The sequence below is a fragment of the Limanda limanda genome, chromosome 1 (assembly GCF_963576545.1).
Source record: "Limanda limanda chromosome 1, fLimLim1.1, whole genome shotgun sequence".
Lineage (NCBI taxonomy): Eukaryota > Metazoa > Chordata > Actinopteri > Pleuronectiformes > Pleuronectidae > Limanda > Limanda limanda.
Window position 1 is genome coordinate 26,600,267 of NC_083636.1, and position 20,985 is coordinate 26,621,251.

The 20,985-nt window shown below is 42.3% G+C and overlaps 1 protein-coding gene across 1 annotated transcript in view; it reads right to left on the minus strand.

The window, feature by feature from the left end:
- Positions 1-20,985, minus strand: part of arhgef28a (Rho guanine nucleotide exchange factor (GEF) 28a) — a 52,090-nt gene that overhangs the window by 23,785 nt on the left and 7,320 nt on the right. Inside the window, exons 3-14 of the mRNA XM_061075772.1 lie at positions 17,112-17,256; positions 16,223-16,600; positions 13,377-13,566; positions 9,461-9,650; positions 8,483-8,552; positions 6,787-6,833; positions 6,526-6,601; positions 3,109-3,224; positions 2,765-3,021; positions 2,209-2,392; positions 1,978-2,089; positions 150-236 (exon numbers count right to left, since the gene is read on the minus strand). Coding sequence (XP_060931755.1) covers positions 150-236; positions 1,978-2,089; positions 2,209-2,392; positions 2,765-3,021; positions 3,109-3,224; positions 6,526-6,601; positions 6,787-6,833; positions 8,483-8,552; positions 9,461-9,650; positions 13,377-13,566; positions 16,223-16,600; positions 17,112-17,256 — 1,852 coding nt within the window. The remainder of the gene's footprint in view (positions 1-149; positions 237-1,977; positions 2,090-2,208; positions 2,393-2,764; positions 3,022-3,108; positions 3,225-6,525; positions 6,602-6,786; positions 6,834-8,482; positions 8,553-9,460; positions 9,651-13,376; positions 13,567-16,222; positions 16,601-17,111; positions 17,257-20,985) is intronic.

Below are 20,985 nucleotides of genomic sequence, written 5' to 3' on the forward strand. Positions count from 1 at the left end.
ATGTTGTAAAGTTTTCATTTTCAGCCGCTGAATTCAGTTTCCAGTAATAACCTTGACTTCCCACACGCACACACAAGCACCGACACTGACAGCGAGGTGGTTACGGGGCCCAGGGCGCGGTGTGACGGCTGCAGGTGTCCAGTACTTACTACCAGGGTGGAGCAGAGACAGAGATTTAGACAGAGAGAGGGCCTGAAGGAGAGATCGGCTGTGGCTGACACTGTGGAGCACGGCATCTACAGGGCACAGTGGACAGAGGGCGGCTCACACATCAACTACAGAGGGTGCAGACTACAGACTGAGAGCTTGTACATCGCTACCTCATGCAGAGCTGTGGGCGGATTGTGAATGTTGGAAATTAGGGGAACAATACAGTCTGTCGCTACTTGAAAAATGAAAAACAGCTGTTGGTGAAACTGTTTCAAATTGTTGCTCTCTTGCTGAGTTTTGGATGGGAAGATTTAAAACACTCTCTCATGTCTGTACTTTCTACATTTGTGTCTCAATTCAGGGGCTGCATCCTTCAGAGGCTGTATTTGTTGATTATGGTCCGACAACTGTTCCATTTTGGAGGCTCCTTCAAATCTTGAGAAACGAAAGGATCTTCTCAGCACAACATATTCCAGCATTAATTTGTTTGTATTTCCAAAAGGAAATGGCGCCAGCACGCTTCAACTCAACGTTCTCACATTGAAACTTTGTCGTTATGTCCAACTTCAGCTCTGTAGCCAGGCAACAGCAATAATAGTGGCACGAGCTGGTGACGCTGATCACGGAAAGCTTTCGTACAACAGATTTCATTTCAGTTCGACCTTCAAGGTCTATGCAGCCAACAAAGGAAGTGGTCTTAATGGGCCGGGTAGGCCGCGTCCTTCGAAGGATGCAGCCACTTCAAAGGTAAGTCAATGATGATTTGTGGTTTGTGTGCGTATGTTTGTGTGTGTTTGTGTAAAGGCTGTGATGAGAATTCTCAAGGAAGTCTGCTTCTGACCATAACCTGATATTTCTGGACACTTCTGTTAATGTATAGATTAAACACACACGCTATAATGTGTAGTGAGGTTTAGTGATGCTGGCATAAGAAAATGTGTTTCTAAATAAAGTGTAAATGGCATTAAATACAATTAATCACTTTGAATACAAATAGTAAGGATGAAATAAAAAATAATATAATGGAAATGTATTGATACTTTTACAGGATAAATCCTTGTCTTGAATGTTCTGTAAAAAAAATAAAGGTTCTATCACTGAATGTGTGTAATTGTGAAGAATACCTACCTTTACCTTTACCCTACACCTTTTATTCCATTTTTATTTATTACTTTTATTCTACTACTATAAAGAGTTCTATCTACTTTATTTTTACTCCTTTAAGATATTTTGTCAGTTTTTTTAGAGATTTTATCCCTTATCTGTCTGTACCTCGTTTATTCAGTTCTTTTTGTTATCTCTTATTTTGCTTTTGTTTAACCTGTTTTTGCGTAATTCGATTGATTTGTTAAATTGTACTTTCAGACTTTAAATGAATATATTTAAATTTTCTCTGTCAAATTTGTGCTGTTGTTCATGTCTCTGTGCAGCACCTTGAATCTACCTGTGTATGAAATGTGCTTAATAAATATATATGTCTTGCCTTCTGTCAGAGCCATGTTTCCTTAGCTGAATCTCTTCCTACTGTCGCTTCACATTTAACATGAGACATGAGAGCAGTATTGATCTTCTCATCCAGCACAATGCAAAAAGGCTTGTTTCCATAAATAAAATAAAAAAGGCTGCACTGTCCCCTATCATTCACTGTGAGTTGATTTGATTTGATATTAGTAGAGAGGGAATCTACAGGTTAGTGAAAAATGAACACAACATCACATCAATCCGCCTGCTCCATTAGTGATCATCAAAAACATGCAGTGGAAACAGTGTTAGTAATGTGTAAGACTGGAACTATGTGAGGTGGGTAACGGTTCCAGTGGTACTGACCAGGGCTGATGTCTGAAGTGGGATTGTCCCGGGCAAAACGGGCAGGCCGCAAACTGATTTTTGGTGCGGAGCAGGAATAGGAACGCAGTCGAATCCCCTGGTTGTCCAATTCCTAAACAAGAAAAGAAAAAACAAGCACCCCGAGTAAAGACGAAAGACTTCCCTCTCATTATATGAAGGAGATGTGGAAACGTCTGAGTGAAGTGTTTGACAGCTGAGAGGGTGGTTTACTTTCGTGGCGGGTTCGCATGCCGCAGAGGCCGACTTGCTGCGAGTGCAAGTGAGGTCAGCGGAGGGACAAAAGGCGTCTCCTTTGTCTTCGTTCTTCTCCACTTCTGAGGAAAGTGGGGAAAGCGGAGACTTCATGTCAGCGCTGTCCTCCTCGCTGTCCAACTCCAGAGCCACTAGACTGGGACTGGAGAGAGAAATGACCAGTAACACACTGAGACAAACCACAACTAAAAGCCATTTAGTCGTAAAAGTCGTAAAAGCCATAAAAGGCATTTTCAGACATGAACTTCGAAGAATGTCCACACAAACTGGTCCAGACTTGTTCCGGACTATTTCTTTCACATGTGAAGCTTATGCTGGAGATTCTCCGATATGACAGAGCTCCAGCTGATTTCTCACATGGACTCTCACATGGAGGCTGGATGGAGCAACTCCAGAGAAAGTCGGGAGCCTCTCACCCGGTCATTTGCTTTCTCACATGCAGCCCCTGCGGAGAATATCAGATTCTCCAGAGTTCAGTGTCTGATGTCTGAAAGCAGTGCATGATATTTAATACCTGAGGTTGCAGGCGTCCATGGGCGGACTGTCCCTCTCGTCGGTCGGCTCAAAGGAGGTGGGACAGAACATCTTGGCGTGGGCCTGGTTAGTAGGTGAGCTCGGGAGTTGGGGGCAGAGGTTTTCCGGACAGGGCGGAGGAGTGTCAGCGGTGAGCAGGAGATCCTGCGTGTCCACGGCGTCCCATAACCCGCTGTCCGTCCCTGTGCTGCCGCTCGTCACTCCACTGACGCTGTACTTGAGGTCAACATCATCCGGCTGAGGCAAAGGAAAGATGCATTGAGCTTAAAAATATATATAAAAAATGTTAAGTTGTGTTTTTGGAGAGAGTGGATGATGCACAACCTGCGTCTGATGTCTGGTTTTCTGATCATTGATGTCGAACATGGAGAGCAGAGGGTCTGTGGCGTGCTGGGTAAAATGGCTCTCGACTCCAGCGGACTTCACAGGATGATCATATTCTGTGATAAACACACAGCACAATCTCAGTTTAGTTAAAATAAATAAGGATAAATAGAAAAAAGGTGAGAAGCCACTTGATTGATATAATTCATCCTCCTGTTAGCTGTGTGTATGCTTGAAGAGCGAAAGCAGCTCATGAAACAACCCTAACGTTTAAAAAAACCCATCTGATTTCTTTATCATAATTACTTCAGGTCTGATCTCCATTCTGGTAAGATGTGATTTTTGTCAAACCATAATTTAATTGATCTTTCATTGCTTAAATGCCAAGGCTTAGAGTGAAGAAAGGGAAAGATAATGAGACAGCACACCGACTCCCTGTTTGACCTTTCAAGCTTTGTTTTCCCAGAACCCTCCACATATCACCGTAACCGGCAGGGTGTCTGTTTTATGAGCATGACAAAAGTGGATTATGCTCTTGCATTGAGTCGTACTCTCTTTCCTGTGTGAGGTTTGCTTGGGGATGTTTATCTGAGCTCACTAACATATTCATAGATAAAGATCACAGTTTTAACACCATTTTACTACTTTTAAATCTCCTGTCTTCTTTGGTTTTAACCACATGAGCTGTCTGTCAAACATCTGCCAAAATTCTATAACGTACAAACATTTCTTTATGACAAACCATCTGGAAAACCAATAATGCACATTGATGTTGCATGAAAATTGCCTGAATAATGTCAATGATCAAAAGTCTCAGAGGAAAACCTAACCCGTAAAAGTACTTGTGTCTAACCTCTCTAACTTTGATGCTTTTATTTGTAATACATGATACTAAACAGAAGATCTCTGGATTTTTAACCTTTGGTCAAAGAAGTAGGAAACTGTTAATTTTCACTGTTGTCTCTATCTTGTGGCATTTTGTAGACAAAACAGTTACTGATTAATTGAAAAAGAAAATACAAGTTGCATGTCTACCCTATTATACATTATACTATAATGTTGGGTGTGTAATCCATAAGAATACATGATAATGATTATCACATGTTTGGGCCATAATGTCATCTGCACTAGTCATTTTGGTTGTCAAATTATAATAGTGTAAAGAGGACAATTACTTTCGTGTAATAAAGTTGAAGTACAATCAGCATAAAGTAAAGAACCTCAAAGTTTACTTAAATAAAATAAAGTGAAGTTACCATGAACAGCATGCCTGTGTGTGGTATTTCTAATTTTACAATGTGGAAAATCACCTCTTGATTAGATGCCGTTTTCATAGAACTCTGTGCACTTTCCAGCCAGACTTTGATGTCTGGATCAGCCGAGCCTGCACTAATGTAAAGGAAATCCTGGGCATCACAGAGGCATTTCCTCTCTGCTGCTCTCACACAGTGAAGACATTAGCACGGAGCTCAGACATGCAGCACAGGACAAACTTCTTCTATCCAGTCATTGAATTTATCTGGTTTTCTGCCTGCTTTCATTTGATTCGCTTGAGATAAAATGCTTAGTGTGTTTGCAGTTTTATTAACAGGAGAAAAAAATCTCCAATTTTAATTTAACGGTCGGGGAGGTACCGGAGCAGCATTAGTCTCAGCCGGTAGACTAATTGTCACACTGGTTAGCCCCGAGTTATTTCATTGTTACTAGAGAAACATTTTGGCATGCAATATCTTCAATATTGAATAAACCGGTCAGTTGGGTAGGGGGGGTAGTTTGCCTTCAGGCTGTGGACAAAGTTGAACATGTCTTCTTCTATGGTCTTGCATAAACTACAGCAGTTCATACTCACTCAAATGCATACATAAACCCCACACGTGAAAAAGTAATAAAGCAAATTCCGTTATCATTTGATGAAAAAGACTATAAAGCAGATGAACCAGGCAGGATGAGCACACAGTTTTCTTAACTTGCATTAGCTCTGGACGACGCCTTCCCACAGCAGCCCTGAGGCCCTGTCTCTTCACAACAGATGCCCTCAGCTCAACAGTGAGTTCGATGACTTGAGCAACAAAGCAGAAATCTACAATGTGCTTGAATGTGAAACACTGGGATCACCGCCCTCCTCCCGTTTCCACTCATCAGTCCTCCACAGAGACAAACCATCACACACACACTCACACTCCAGTTTACTGGACCAAAGTTTACAGGCTCCATTCAGCAGCACCAGAGTCTCTTCCGATTTTACAGCAAACTCTTTTTTCCGCCACAACAACACACAGGAAATTAGCATTCACAGTAACCGTGGCAACACCCGAAACAATCCTCACAATTTTGCCTTTTTTACTAGCCAGCGAGTGTTTGCGCTGGCTCGGCTCACGCAATCTTCCGTGTTCGCATGTGTTTAAAGAGATATCAAGGTTAACGTATGCTGCTCGCCTAAAATGTCAGCTTTTGTAAGACGAGGACATTGGAGCTTGTTAACACCCCCCCCCCCCCCCCCCCCCCTCGCTTCAAGTCCACAGCTCCAGTGTGGGTGGAAGTTGTGACGGTGGTCGGTGTGGGGTTGGCAGGGCGACAGGCCAGAGTGGGGCATCTCCCGGCTCAGACAGAGTTTTTTAGTTGGGACAAGCCTGACCCCATTCCTGTCTTTGTCCACAGTGACGGGGCAGATTCCTGCGCTCTCAGTCTGTGTCATTGTGGAGGCCGGGCAGGAAAAGACCCGACCTGCACCGTCCCGGGGACACACCGCGTCCGTTTGACCACAGAAAAACTGCTGCTCTGTCCCACATGAAAGTGCATCCCCTGTCTGTGTCCGTGAAGCAGTAGGTGTATTGATTTCCTATGATGTGATTCACAGCGCTGCATGCTGTGCCAGCACCACAAGAGAAAGGATCCAGTCAGGGCTTCTCAACCAGCTTAGTATGCATTGTTCCCACACCCTGCTGTTCAGCACTGCCACAAATATGTTGTGTGTTTTTTCCTCTTTTTTTTTTGGATTACCCATTCATCATTTAAGCCAGATGTCGGGGTATTATTGCCATAATATTGAAATGGAAACTGTATTTAGGCCCGAACAAGTTACTATTGTGTCATAAATCCTTCAACTACTGTGAATCCTTGAGATGAATAAATAGAAGGTTTTCGATAGATTAAGAGGAGAGGAGAGAAGAGAAGAGAAGAGGAGAGGAGAGGAGGGAAGGGGAGGGAAGAGAAAAGAAGAGAAGAGAAGAAAAGAGAAGAGAAGAGAAGAGAAGAGGAGAAGAGAAGAGAAGAGAAGAGAAGAGAAGAGAAGAGAAGAGAAGAGAAGAGAAGAGAAGAGAAGAGAAGAGAAGAGAAGAGAAGAGAAGAGAAGAGAAGAGAAGAGAAGAGAAGAGAAGAGAAGAGAAGAGAAGAGAAGAGAAGAGAAGAGAAGATTACCAGATAATGACGATGGGTACTCTTTAACATCATCGTCATCGTCGTCCAAAGACAGAACAAGCTGCTCCTCAAAAACCTTTTAACAGAAAGAAACCACAAAGGAAACATGAGTCTTAAGATAACGTAAGAAGTGTGTACTTGAAAACATCCAAACTGCACGTGAGAACCCGCAGCAAACTGAAGAGGCAAATCTCTAAACATATACAACACGTAACACACTCCCTTCCACAGACCAGCACATATAATTGTAAGTACACTCACGTTGTCCACCAGCACGTGCTGTTCCACTCGCAGCTCCTTGCTAATGCCTGTGCAAAATAAAAACATTTAACTAGAAGTTGATGCATGGCGCCCTAACTCCTCCTCCTCCTCCTCCACAGGAGAGTCGTGTGGACGGCACAACATCAGGTCCTCTGGGTGTGACGCCACTAATGGAAACATGGCCAATGAGACGTTGAGCTCATCCAGAGCAGCGCGTCCAGAGGAAGAGGACATACTCCCCACTGTGCGCTTGTTATTTTGAGAGGATTAATGGACGGCTGCTAAAGTCCGGACCGGGTTAAGGTCAATACTGAGGAACACTTCCTGCTTCTCTGTATGAGTCGATACTGCCATCTCTATGGTAACCAAAAAAGAGTGGCCAAAGGTAAAGTGAGAGCTAAATGTGTGTGTGTGAGCGAGAGGTAGTGGTTCAGAACTCTGACAGGATCTTCTTCTCAGTGTGTGGTTGCATGCCAGCCTGAGCATGTCCCCCCCAGGACAGAAAAAACAATCTGCCCCCTGAGTTTTCTCCGTAATCTCAGAGGAAGAGCAAACACACGTGTGGAGGAGTGTGCGCCTTTTATGGCGTCGGCTGGAAGCGTTTTCTTAGTCTCTTCAGGTTGTAAGTGATGGATGTCAGAGCGTACAAATGTTTGCTCGGCTGAACCTGTGGCGGTTCGTCTTCCACCTCTCGTCACTGACGTGTCTCTGCGCTCGCATACCGCCACACGCAGACAGACAGCAAATATACGAGCTGTCGGTGCAAACAGAGCTCAGTGTGATGTCTACACTAGAGCTGATACTAGTACTTATTTTTATTATTTGGTAATCTGATGATTGTTATTTTTGACGAGTCAAATAATCACTTAATCTCTGAAATGTCCTGGAAATAGTCAAAAACAAAAAGGCCATGTCGTTTTCCCACAGTTCAATGAGACGACTTTAAACTATTTGATTAGTCAAACTATATTCAGTCCTCAACAATGTCAAACATTAAAACTCCTTCATAAATCCATTAAACTGGTTATTGAAATGTATTTGTCTGTTGATCAACCAATCCATACATAGTGCAGTCTATGCACTTGGATGCATGTCAACATGTGTGTGTTTTTGCACGTGTGTGTCAGCGAGTCAGGCTGTGTGAGATTTTATTTTCCTCAGCTCATGTTTCAGCCGTGCACAGGTAACTTGGGACCAGCGTGGGAGAACACGAGGGAGAACACAGATAATGCACGTGTCTGGATGAGGCTCGTCTCTCTCGTGCAGGTGTGTCATGGGAAAACCAGACACTTGATTACAACCAACTACAATTACTTTAACTTCCTGTGGCACATAACGGACTAAAATCCAGTCTATAGTGTTTATTTACAATGTATTTCACAATCCCTCCCCTGGTGCTTAAAGTACTTTTTATATTAAATTTTGTTTTTTTATATTTTCCTATTTTTTTTATATTTACACCTGGACAAATACACCACAGCAAAAATCCTTGTATGTGTAAACCTGCATGGCAATAAAACCTGATTCTGATATCTGCATTAAGGTACAGATTACGTCACAATTCTTTTATTTATTTTATTTCATAGTAAAAAGGACTTCGTGATACGTCACTGATAAACAAGCCTGATAAGAACAATAAGTCTGAAGATAATAAATGGCCACTAGAGAAAGGAATTCAAAATATAAATCTGCTTACCTTCATCAACAGAAGGGACTTCATCTTTACTTTTCTCCTCTTCTTCACTGTCAGCTCTGAGCACATTGATCTGAAACAACAGCAGATGTGATGTCAACAAACTCATAAAAAAAATTATACACGAAATACATAGTGAAAAATATACGTTATTATTCAATTATTTGGTCATGTTACCACAATCACTGGTTAAAAATTAACTTAGCTTAAACAGGTAGATATAGTGAAAATTCTGCGGTTTAAATAAAGAGTTTAAACATAAATAAAGTTCACTATGCACATGCTACTGTCCAGGGGCGGATCCAGGGGGGCACTGGACCCAGGTGAAATCTGATTGGCCCCTGAAGTGCCCCTGTCCTCTCTGTCTTTTTTTTAAATAAACGAGTTACTAACTAAACAATAAATGTGATGATTTGTTAAGAATGTTCATTTCCTAAGCGCTCTGAAGGACACAATGTGCTTGAACTAAGAACAATTCTCAAAAAAGTATTCAATGATCCGTGGTTCTGCTCCAAGCTATAGAGCTAATAGTAAACAGTAAATTACTTAAATGATCACCTTACTGAATCAGGACTTGTGATTGGATGCTGGACATATAATTGGCCCCTCTGTATACACTGTGGCCTCTTCATGGCCCCTGATTAAGAAAACTCCTATATCTGCCATGGCTACTATCACTACAACCTGCCTTGTCTTTTCATGTTAGCCTCTCTTTCCCTTTTGATTTACTGGCTGCCATAGCTCCAGTGTTTGTATACCGTTACTGACTCAACTCTTATCAAAAGGTCAACTTGCACGTTAGAGGGTGTGAGACTCAAGTGCGTACTGTTAACACAAGTCCAAACAAAACCAGCCCAAACGGTCTTATCGACAGCAACGGCACATGATGCCCAAAGGTCCATGGGAGTATTAATTAGTCACTTCTCTCCCATATGCAGGAGTATTCTAGAATCAAGGTTTTTCCCTGTGGCCTGCTCTCACCAGTCTGACAATGCTGTGGTCTTCCTGTCTGTCTCGCAGCACCATGATGTCGTCCTGAGGGCAGCTGCCGGGGGCCTGTCGCACAGTCAGGGTCAGAGAGTTCGTCCCGGGACAGAACCTCAGCGTGCGGGAGCTGTCGGACCACACGCTACACACACCTGCGGCGGCGCCGACTCCGGGACCCGCAGAGCTGATGAGGAGAGAAGAAGAAGCTCAATGCACCCTTAAGGAGAATAAAGATTATCAGTGGTGAGGTTGACACAAAGTGAATTTAATGAGAACAGAGAGGAGGCTGCTGTACGAATAAGCTTTTTACTGAAGTCATGCTGGTCCAAACAGTCTTTTAAAATAGCTGTAATCAAACCCCTACTCAAAAAACCCACCCTAGACCCAGAGGTTTTAGCAAATTACAGGCCAATATCTAATCTCCCCTTCCTATCTAAAATCTTAGAAAAAGTTGTAGCCAATCAGCTGTGTGAGTTTCTCCAGGAAAATAATATATATCAGTCGGGGTTTAGAACCAATCACAGCACAGAGACAGCCCTGGCAAAAGTCACTAATGACCTTCTAATAGCTTCAGATCAGGGACTTGTGTCTGTCCTCGTTCTGTTAGATCTCAGTGCAGCATTCGACACAATTGACCATCAAATTTTATTAGAGAGACTAAAACAGTTAATTAACATTAAAGGAACGGCCTTAAACTGGTTTAAATCTTATTTTGCTGATCGCTCCCAATTCGTTCAAATCAAGGATGAGTCATCGGTGCGCACCAAAGTTAACCATGGTGTCCCACAGGGGTCTGTGCTCGGCCCAATTTTATTCTCATTATATATGCTTCCACTAGGAAACATTATCAGGACACACTCGGTAAATTTCCACTGCTATGCGGATGACACCCAGTTATATTTGTCAATAAAACCTGATCAAAGTAATCAATTAACTAAACTTCGAGCATGTCTCAAGGACATAAAAACCTGGATGACCCGCAATTTTCTCTTATTAAACTCAGATAAAACAGAGGTTATAATACTCGGCCCTAAACACCTTAGAGATACATTATCTAATGATATAGCTGCGCTAGATGACATTGCCCTTGCTTCCAATGACACAGTCAGGAACTTGGGAGTGATCTTCGATCCTGATTTGTCCTTTAATAGTCACTTAAAAGTAATTTCTAGGACCGCGTTTTTCCACTTGCGTAATATCTCAAAAATCAGACATGTCCTTTCGCAAAAAGATGCAGAAAAACTAGTCCACGCCTTTTTTACATCGAGACTGGACTACTGTAATTCACTATTATCAGGCTCCAGCAGCAAGTCGTTAAAGACTCTGCAGCTGGTCCAAAATGCCGCAGCACGTGTCCTGACGAGAACTAAGAAAAGAGAGCACATTTCTCCAGTATAAGCATCACTACACTGGCTTCCTGTTAAATCTAGAATAGAATTTAAAATTCTCCTCCTCACCTTCAAGGCCCTTAATGATATGGCACCTCTTTACCTTAAAGAGATGTTAGTTCCATATCAACCTACTAGAGCACTCCGATCCCAGAACTCAGGTTTACTTGTTGTCCCTAAAGTCTCTAAAAGTAGAGTAGGAGCCAGAGCTTTTAGCCATCAAGCCCCACTCCTGTGGAATAATCTCTCACTTTCAGTTAGGGAAGCAGACACGCTCTGTTCGTTTAAAAGTAGACTCAAAACCTTCCTTTTTGATAAAGCTTATAGTTAGAGCTAATTAGTGCGATGTTCCAAAATTGATTAAATGGCAAAAACCCCTGATGATGCTAAGACGCACAGGGAATTTATGACACAAGACACACGGAGCTTCTCTTTCCTGCTTCTCCTTCCTTTTCTCCATATTTATCACATCAAGATAATTCTTATCTGATCAGTACATGTTACTAACTTGACCCCTTTCCTGGAGTTTCTGTGCCTTAGCGCCCGCGGATGCAGGGCCACAGCTCTGGCCGCACCATGGGTTATGATTGTGGATCGCGCGTCAGAGGTCGCAATGGTGGATCCAGTTCGGTGGATTCTGTATCGTGCCAGCTGATCGTCGTTGTAATGGAGGATCCTTTGTCGCGTTGGCATCGGATGATGGTGGACCACGACCGAGGCGGCAGCTGATAATGGATTCTAACTGGCGGCGGTGGACAATGACTGTAGATTATAGTGGATCCCATCCTGATGCTGGATCGTGGTCTTGCTGGCTGCTGGCCAGAGACTGTGATTGCAGCGGGACTGCCTGACACATAGTATTGAAAAATGTTTACCCTCATCGATGCTGCTAAAAATCCTGATGATGTTTTCTTACACCTGACATCTATTGCACTTCTGTCCGTCCTGAGAGAGGGATCCCTCACATGTGGCTCTCTCTGAGGTTTCTACATATTTTTACCTGTTAAAAAGGTTTTTAGTAGTTTTTCCTTACTCTTGCTGAGGGTTAAGGACAGAGGATGTCACACAATGTTAAAGCCCTATGAGACGAATTGTTATTTGTGAATGTGGGCTATGCAAATAAAACTTGATTGATTGATTGATTGAAGTCATCATGTGCTCTCATTGTTCTAACGTTTGTTTGATTTTGTCTCTACTGACAGGCTCTCTATCTTTAGAGTGTTGGCAAACACCGGAAAAAATGTTTAAATGAGCATTCTGTGCACATTTCTGCTCTTATTTCACTTGTCTACATGTTACTCCTGAAGTGGTGGAGGAATAATATTCTACTTCAAATATTTAAAAAAATTTACTCAAGTAAAAGTACTACATCAACATTTCCTCTTGAGTAAAAGTAAGTACAATCATACATACATACACATATAGGTAAACGTTTTAAGAAGAATAAGTATTTAAAGTAAAAGTACTTCCTGATTTTAGCCTATTCCCTAATGCAACTTCCTACCACATCATTTTTTCTGTGACGACTGTATATCCTGTTTGATACGAGGAGAATACAGACTATACAGACTGTCATATGCATAAAGAATGCTGCAGGTGATGCGGCTGAAAACACATCCATCCATTATCTTCTACACCACTTATCCTCAGGGTCACAGGGTGAGCTGGAGCCAATCCCAGCTGACATTTTACAAGAGGTGGTCGACATACAGAGGTCAACCGATATTCACACTTCTGCATATAAACCTAACCCCATTCTGCAGGTCTTGGACTGTGGGAGTAAGCTGTTAAACTGTGAGACTACAGCGCGAAACCTTAAATAATTGCTTTGTCATATTAACGAATGTCTGATACTCGGCGGCGACCTCTTCAGAATATTTCAGGTGTTTCATCACCAGTGAGGTTGCTGCTGCAGGAGTTTAATGTTACATGCCCTTTCTGATTGGATCAATGGACCAATTCCCATCTCCTGAATGATGACTTTTAGTATCATAAAAAAATACAATGTGAAGATATAATGTAAAAATGTAAGGAAGTAGAAATCAGAGATATTTGCTGATATATGTAGTTAGTTAGTGAAGTAAAAGTGAAAATAACCTAAAACTAAATCTACTAAAGTAAAGTACATATGTATGAAACATGTACTTAAGTACAGTAATGAAGTGAATATACTTATTTTACATGCTTCTTATACATGGTTCTGATCAGCTCACACGGAGGAGGTTCATGTTTGATGTTTGCATGTGTGGTCTTCCAAAGAAGTGGCAGCTGATAACATCGTCAGAGTTGTGCTTTTTAAATCATGTGTTGTTTCTAGCAGCTCATCAATATTATAGGAAAGGAACAGCATGAGCTTCACTTTGGATAAAAACGGTTCCAGACAGCTTAACTAGTTCAAGAAGTTCTCTTTAAAAGACGTCTGGAAGCCATTAAAAGGTGTCTGTCTGAGAACCTGAAGGAAACATAAACCTCTGTATATATAGCTGTGCTATAAGTACTGGACAACAGATACTGTAACTTACGCTGCCAGCACCCTGAACACGGCATGTTGTCCGTCCCTCTGAGCCAGCTGCAGAGGAGTGTCTCCCTCCTGATTGGGCGAGGTCAATGCCCTTTGACCTCTCGGCTGGTGAATTAAGAAACGGGAGAGATGGACCAAACCCAGACGCACCGCCAGGTGAAGCAGGGTTTCTTTGGGCTGAATATCAGCAACTAGAGAGAGAGATAAAGAAGTGGGAGATACAAGCAGATAAATGTAATGCATTAATTTCAAAAAAGTAAAGAATGAACCTTGTTAAGTAACACTAAATGATTTCTGCAGGATGTCCGAAGAATTGGATCTTGACTGTATGCAGGTGAGGGCTGGTGCAGCACGTAATGTATTAATTCTACTGCGGAGATCACATCACATCGACATACTTTTTATTCTGGAGATATTTGTTACGTTTTTGTTTTGTTTTATACATTTACTCGCTCATGGTGAGTCCTGCGGGGGATCTCCTGCAGTGTTCTGACATCGGCTCTAATCCTGAGAATGTCCGGAGGATCTCCAGAGTTCAGAGCAGCTTCAAATAAGTGAATGTCTCTACTTCAGGTGAATGAACTCACTAGACACACTGCTTGAGGACAACAAGCCCTACATTACTCATCAATCCTCTCTATCAGCCTCGACTGAGAGGAGATGTACGGATGATCTGCCACGTACAGAATGTATGGTATGTGTGGTATAGACACATTGAACAGCTGGAGGAAAGACAGGCTCTTGGTCATATAAGGTCCACAGCTTATCGATAATGTTACTACCTGGAAAAACTGGATTGTTTCCTCTGAGTCGACACCTGCTGTGAAACATTTGCTGCCTCGTGTGTAAGTGACAAACAATCCTGGTTCCCTGTGATTCTGGATGATGCTTCAACGTGCACATTCTACATGTTCACGGTGACTGATCACTGTTTAGCAAACACAATTATTGTTTTGTGAGCACCATGTGAACGACTGTGGTGCTCCATCTTTGTCCCCTCCCTGTTAATGTGGGTGTGTGGGTGACGGTTGCCATGGCACTGTCTTTCAAACGACGATGCAGAAGAACTCAAATATGGTTTTTATCTTTTTAATCTGTGCCCCGAGTTGAACTGAAAACGGGCCGTCACCTTCAAAATGGCGGAGCTAATCATGACCCGGTTTCGACTGAGTGAGAGGAGCCAATACTGAACATGCTCTTCATGCAAAGTTCAGCACACAAGAATGTCATTGTCACACTGACCAGTAAACACCGACAGAGTGGGAGCCGACTGCTACTTTGCATTTTCAGCGCGCCCGTGTTTTGCATGGACATTCTGTGTTTTCTATGCAACGCATGCACATACTGTATAACGAGAGGGCTTTCAACACGGGGCTGAACAGACATGTACATTTGTTATGGGCTCCAGTCTGTATCTGCAAAGATTAAGCTTTTACGGAGGCAATAAGTTACTGTACCAACGACAGCACATAAGCTGTGCAGTAAAGTTTCCATACTAGGGTGGGTGGGCTTTCAAATTTATAATCATCCAAAATAAACCAATGTTTAATATAACGTAAGACCATTGGCACACTGCTAGTGTTTCACATTCCTGAATAATGCTTTGAAATAATTTAAACATAAAAAACAACACAGGTTCTGAGGCCAGACGCCAGGAACAACTCGGACACAGCTGTGGTGTACAGGAGCGGGAGCGCGGTGCAGAGGGGGATTGTGGGAGTTGATTTAATAGACACAGAGGTCTGCAAGACAACTCTAATCTGACGGAGGAGGAATAATGGCAGTAATTGCTCCGTCTTTGGAGCACACCGGCCTCTGCCTGGCTGGTCTGGCACATCATGTGATGAAAGAGCTGGGCTGTACGGTCAGATCTCATGTTGGGTCTAAAACCTGCTGCACAGCAGAGCCACGCTGCAATGATATTAACCTTAAGGTCTGACAACTGTAGTTCACATGTTAAAGGGTTGGTTCATCAAACATATAAAATTATTATTACTTATTCACCTACATCTAGTAATATCCATGGAAATGGGTTTTGGTTCAAATTTTGCCAGGTTTTGAAATATCTGAGGCTATGAGATTTTCTTTGTATAGAGAAATGTATGAAGAGAACTTTAATCCTCTTCACTTACTTCCATCCACCCATTAGTTCTACTGCTTAAGGGTTGAAAGATGGCTGGAGCCAATCCCAGATGACATTGGGGGCGAGAGGCAGCGTACATCCAACATGCAAAGAATAACAACCATTCACGCTTGCATTCACACCTACGGGTGGGAATGTGAGGTGGTTAGCTATGCACCCCTCTCTCTCTCTCTCTCTCTCTGTCTGTCTCTCTCTCTGTCTCTTTCTCTCTGTTACTGTTATTGTGGAGCACAGTTGCCATAAATTAGTAGCTTGACACAATTTAGAGAGACAAACTCTACATTTTGATGATGAACATGACAAAGGGCACAAACTTTAAAAAATGTTAGGGTGGACATCAAAAGTAGGAATGCAGACTGCTTGCAGAATGGACCTATAAACAAGGTTCCTCTAGCAACACCAAGAAATGAATTAAGGTATTGCAGACATGAATCTCTGACATCTGACCTCCGAGGCCGCTAGGATCTGAGGCCTGAATCCTTCATTCTTCTGACAGACTAAAATGAAGCATGATAATTTGTGCAGGATTCAAACCTCCACGTGTGGGGGGCCCGCACTACAGGGGAGATAAGGGTCATCCCACATATGGAGGTTTGAGTCCTCCTGCAGCATGATGTACACAGTACAATAGGAAACCTGTGCTTTAGAAGTGTCAGAAAGCATCAATAACAGGGCAGGTCTTACTGAAGAGTCTACGCATTTACCTTCCCTTTGCTGACTGTCAGTGTTTTTCCACTGCTGAGGGTAATCCATGTTGGCCATCGCCTGTGCGATCTTCTCATCCAGCTGCCTGAGACCCGCTTCTTTCCCTCTACTTTCTCTGAGCTGCACCTCCTCTGCATCCCCCTCATCGCGGTCTACCCCTCCAACAGAGAGCTCCTCTTCAGGCAGCAGAGGAAACCTCTTCAGGACCTCCAGGTAGCTCTGGGTGTCGAGCTGCTCCCTGTGTGCACTCAGGTACTCTGCTGCTTCCTGGGCAACGTCCCTGACGTATTCAAGAGATGATTTACCCTCGCACGGCCTGACTCGGCCCTCTGCATAAAAGTAGGATGTGACAGAGACAACTTCCACAAGGTCGTGACCTATGGGAGACAGAGAAGTTCATGACAGATCTTTGGAGTCACATAGGAATAGCTGTGTCTCAATTCAGGGGCTGCATCCTTCATCCACTGAACCCACGAATAAAGCAAAGACCGAACCCAAATGAGACGGCCTGTTCTACTGAGGCTTTCTGTGATCAGCGTCACCAGCTCGTCACCTTCCTTATTGCTGTTGACTAGCAAGTGAGCTGAAGTTTGAATTGCCGTTGGTTTATTCAAATGTACCGTTGTTCCCTTGTTTATTGAATAGAAGCTTTATACTCAGACACAGGCGCCATTACATCTTTGAAAAACTGTTTGTCATTGAAGTACTGTAATGAATCCTGGGATGGTCTGGGACTGGAAGGATCGAAACCGATGGAGCCAACCTATAATCGCACCGCAATCGGACTACAAATGTAGCCTCTGATCGATGCAGCCATTAAATTGAGACACAGCTAAATACAGGCAGTGAATGAAGCCTGGGTGTTGTTACGGAGACTGAGAGACTTACCAGGAACTGTGAAGCAAAGGTTCATCCCATCATCTCCTCTTTTCGCTGCCGTCACATGTGTTAGTCTGGAACCTTGAACAACAGCATAAAACTCTGCGTCTTCAGGAGCGCCGGCTGGTAAGTTCACATTGGCCTCCACTTGTCCCTGAGACAGGAAAAAAGAAAATCCATCCATTCAGTTTACAACACAAGCAAAGTGAATTATTGTCAATAAAATCGAGGCCAATGGCTCCAGTTTAAGGTGGAAATAAGGAAGGAGACTTGGCTAAACTGTTTTCTTTAGAAGGAAAATGTCTTCTGTGGTCACCCCGCTGACACCGTCTGATCTACTTCAGTCAATTTCACAAAGTTCACAGTCATTCTTGTACTGGATGGAGGGAGGGAAAATGGGGAAGCAGCGGGGAAAAAAAGGAGAAGAAAGACACCAGTCATTTTCTCACAATGGGGGACAGCTGCACCCCACTGAGCGTCTACTTCATGATCCACCTTCATAATGAGATTCATTATTTCTGTTACATCAGTGACCTTGTTTTTTTTAATCGACCTCGTATGAACTCTACTGTTGTCTCCGTCACCTCAAAGACGCTCACAATCAGATTGTGAAATTCTAGGATTAAGATTATGACATATGGATAGACTTACTAGACTTACTTTATCTTTTTTTCATTTTTTTTTTTGCACTGTGGTTAAATGTGGTTGTGGTGTTTACTTTGTTACTGAGGGTTTGTTCTTTTCCTGTCGGGTGAGTTATTACATCCACCAAGGACATTATGTTTTTGCCTGCGTCTCTTTGCTTGTTTGTGTCTTAGTTGGCAGGATTATGCAAAAGCTACAGGACAGTTTACCACAAAACTTGGTGGAAAGATGTGACGGGTTAGGAAAGAGTCAAATACAAGTGCGGATCCAAATAAAAATCTAGATCTAGTGAATTTAAATGAAGTTTCGTAAGGGGACTGATGGGCCTTGGCCGAGGTATGGGCTCTACTGAGTGACACTGGTGTAAATTCTGTTTCCTTTTACTGTTCGCTATTGCCTTTAGACAACAGGTTCATCTTTCTTTTTAATGATTAACACTTAATTTGCATTTTGAAACATTTACAGCATGTGACAAATATCTTATGGTAGAAGAGCTATCGATATTATGGTCTGTACTTGAATATGGAAATTATAGAAATGCTTAAAACAGACGGACAAAACAGAGGAATAAAATAAATTAAAAAGGAAAAATAATAAGGACACACAAAACCATGCCAACTTACAACGTTTGTCGACACTCAGCTGTTTATTACAGGTTCATCTTTATCTTGCATCTGTAAACACGTGTTTGGATTTAATTTTATCTGTTCATAAGTGTTACAGAGTGTCCATAACATGAAATAGCTTTGATAGGAAAAGATTAAAAAAATAAAATATCATACTGATTACAGAAGACATGGAGGGCAAGACAAGCAGAAAGATAAGATTACACAGCTCGTGTTGTGTCAAGATTTTCTCTCTGTAATCCACAGCAGTCAATGCATCTCATGTGTTTCTGAAGGATAGAAAAATGTAGAGTTATGTGAGTATTCAGTTATGTACGAAAAAGCAAATCTATATATAACATATCCTGTCCTCAAGGTTTATATAGACGTGCTAACAATAGAAACCAGGACTTAGTTCACCTCCTCTGGTGAGTGAACTCTGTAAGAGAGTGTATCTTTCGAGAGGGATCACATACTTGAAGTTCCAAGCTTGTGCAATTTTATCTTCTGTTTTTCTTGTGCTCAGCTTAGGGCTTTCTCTTGTGATTTATGGGCCGTCCTTAATTCACTCTTATTGTTAGCACTTTAGGCAAAGGCATCCATCATGTTTAAATATATTTTTAGTGCCTGCATCGTCTTATCGTTTAAAAGATAGCAGACGTTTCTCTCTTTGCGGCGTCTCTGTGCATCGCTGTGGTCCAGAGTCTTAACAGTTTAGCAGGATCTCACTAAATACAAGGGTCCAAAGCCCACACAGGTGACAATTACAGGTTAGAGTGTGCATGGATTAAATATAATCGACAGTATTATTACACAAGACTAGGAGCCACGCTACAGCAGCTGGGAGAGGCTGTACATGAGCACAGCAGCGCTTTGGGCTAAATGCTAACGTCAGCAAGAAAATATTCCCACCACGATGATTCTTTCATGCTGTTTCCCATGTTGTTCCCCCCATGTGGTTCGAATGACTTTATCTTTTACTAGTATTTTGCAGCAGTACTAATATTTCCTTTTTGGCCACTAGTCTGGATAAAATAAACATGACTCTAGATTTGGATACTGAAGACGTTTTTGAACAGAGTCAAATTCAAAGTAAAAGTCAAGCTAAATATGGTTGGGGGTTGATGGGGATGTCGACTGAGGTTAGCTGTTCTTTCCCTTGAGATTACATTATGTTAATTATTCTGGACGTGCTCACGGGTAAAATGTAATTACAGGCCAAAGATTTCTCACACAACCTCCTAGGGAAAGGCCATATGCTCCTGGTTAACGAATCAATAATGGGGTTAATGTAAAGTCTGCAATATAAACTGAATATTAACACTGACATCAGTCTCCCTTTGTACTCACCGTGCCACTGAACTCTACAGGGGGCTTTGAAAAGTTGCTCCTTTGAGTCTATAGTCCAGCGTCATAATGGAGGTCTGACTCGAGCCACAGCTTCTGCGCACTAAGTGGTGAGCGGCAGGACCCCTTAGTGCGCACTTAACACTGTTAATGTTATCACTGATTGTTTTTCCACAAAATGTAAAGATTAGATGTTGGTCCATGGTTTGGGCAGGCATTCTGATTTCAGGCTAATATAGACACAAGGAATCCAGTTAGAAAAGTAGAAGAATCAATTCTACATTAAGTTATTTTAACATTTAAGAAATGGAGGAATTTTATTTGGCCATTGTTTGCATAAACTTGTACAGAGATCTGGTTAATTCAGTATATTTCTAAATCAGGGGCCATAAAGGGGCCACAATTACACAGTGGGGCCAGTAATATGTTAACAGCAATGCACAATTCCTCATTCAGTGATGGTGCACATTTAAGTCATTCCTTTTGAAAATTGTTCCTAGTTCAAGCACATTGTGAACTTCAAAAAAGCTGGGAAAATAAAAATAGAATAATAGTCTTCTGACAGGACAGTGGCACTTAAGAGGCCAATTAGATTTCACCAGGGGCCTCGGCCCCAGTGGCTCTGCCCATGGGCCGATAATCCTTCCAATAAATCATTAGCATCAAGAGGCTTTATCCACGGTCTGTCCTTGGTATTGTATACAATCTGTGGTCTTCCAGCTTTTATATTTATTTGTCTATGAAATACAACGCAACATATGTGAACACTTCTTTCCAATATCTTCTGATTTGGTTTTCTGTCCTCCGAGGACACTCCAGCTCTCATTTCATGGTCCCAACAGTCTGCAGCAGCCTCAGATGATATTGCTTTACACCCGGACAATTTGATCAGAGAGAATTTGCTTGATCCAAACTGTATCTATTGTGCCTCAGGAAAGAGGAAGGAGTGTGGCAGGGTGGTGATAAGATGTCAGACTGATGTGATCTATGGCCTTTTCTCCTTGGCGTTATCATGACACAGCCTTATCCAGTGACAATGAAATATTCAACACCTCGTGCTTTTTCCTCATGCCTCCCACATGGGCAGTTTTCAGGTCAAGCTCAATGTGTTCATTATGGAAGATGAGGAGGTTTCTCACTTAATGGAGAGCTCACTATAAATCGAAAAGGCAACAATGCCATGCAGGGGTCACCTTTAAATGACAAAACAATTATCGGGTATTCTATTTAATACTGATTACCCTTAAAACAACCAATCCAATGACAACAGCGACATGATTTTGTAA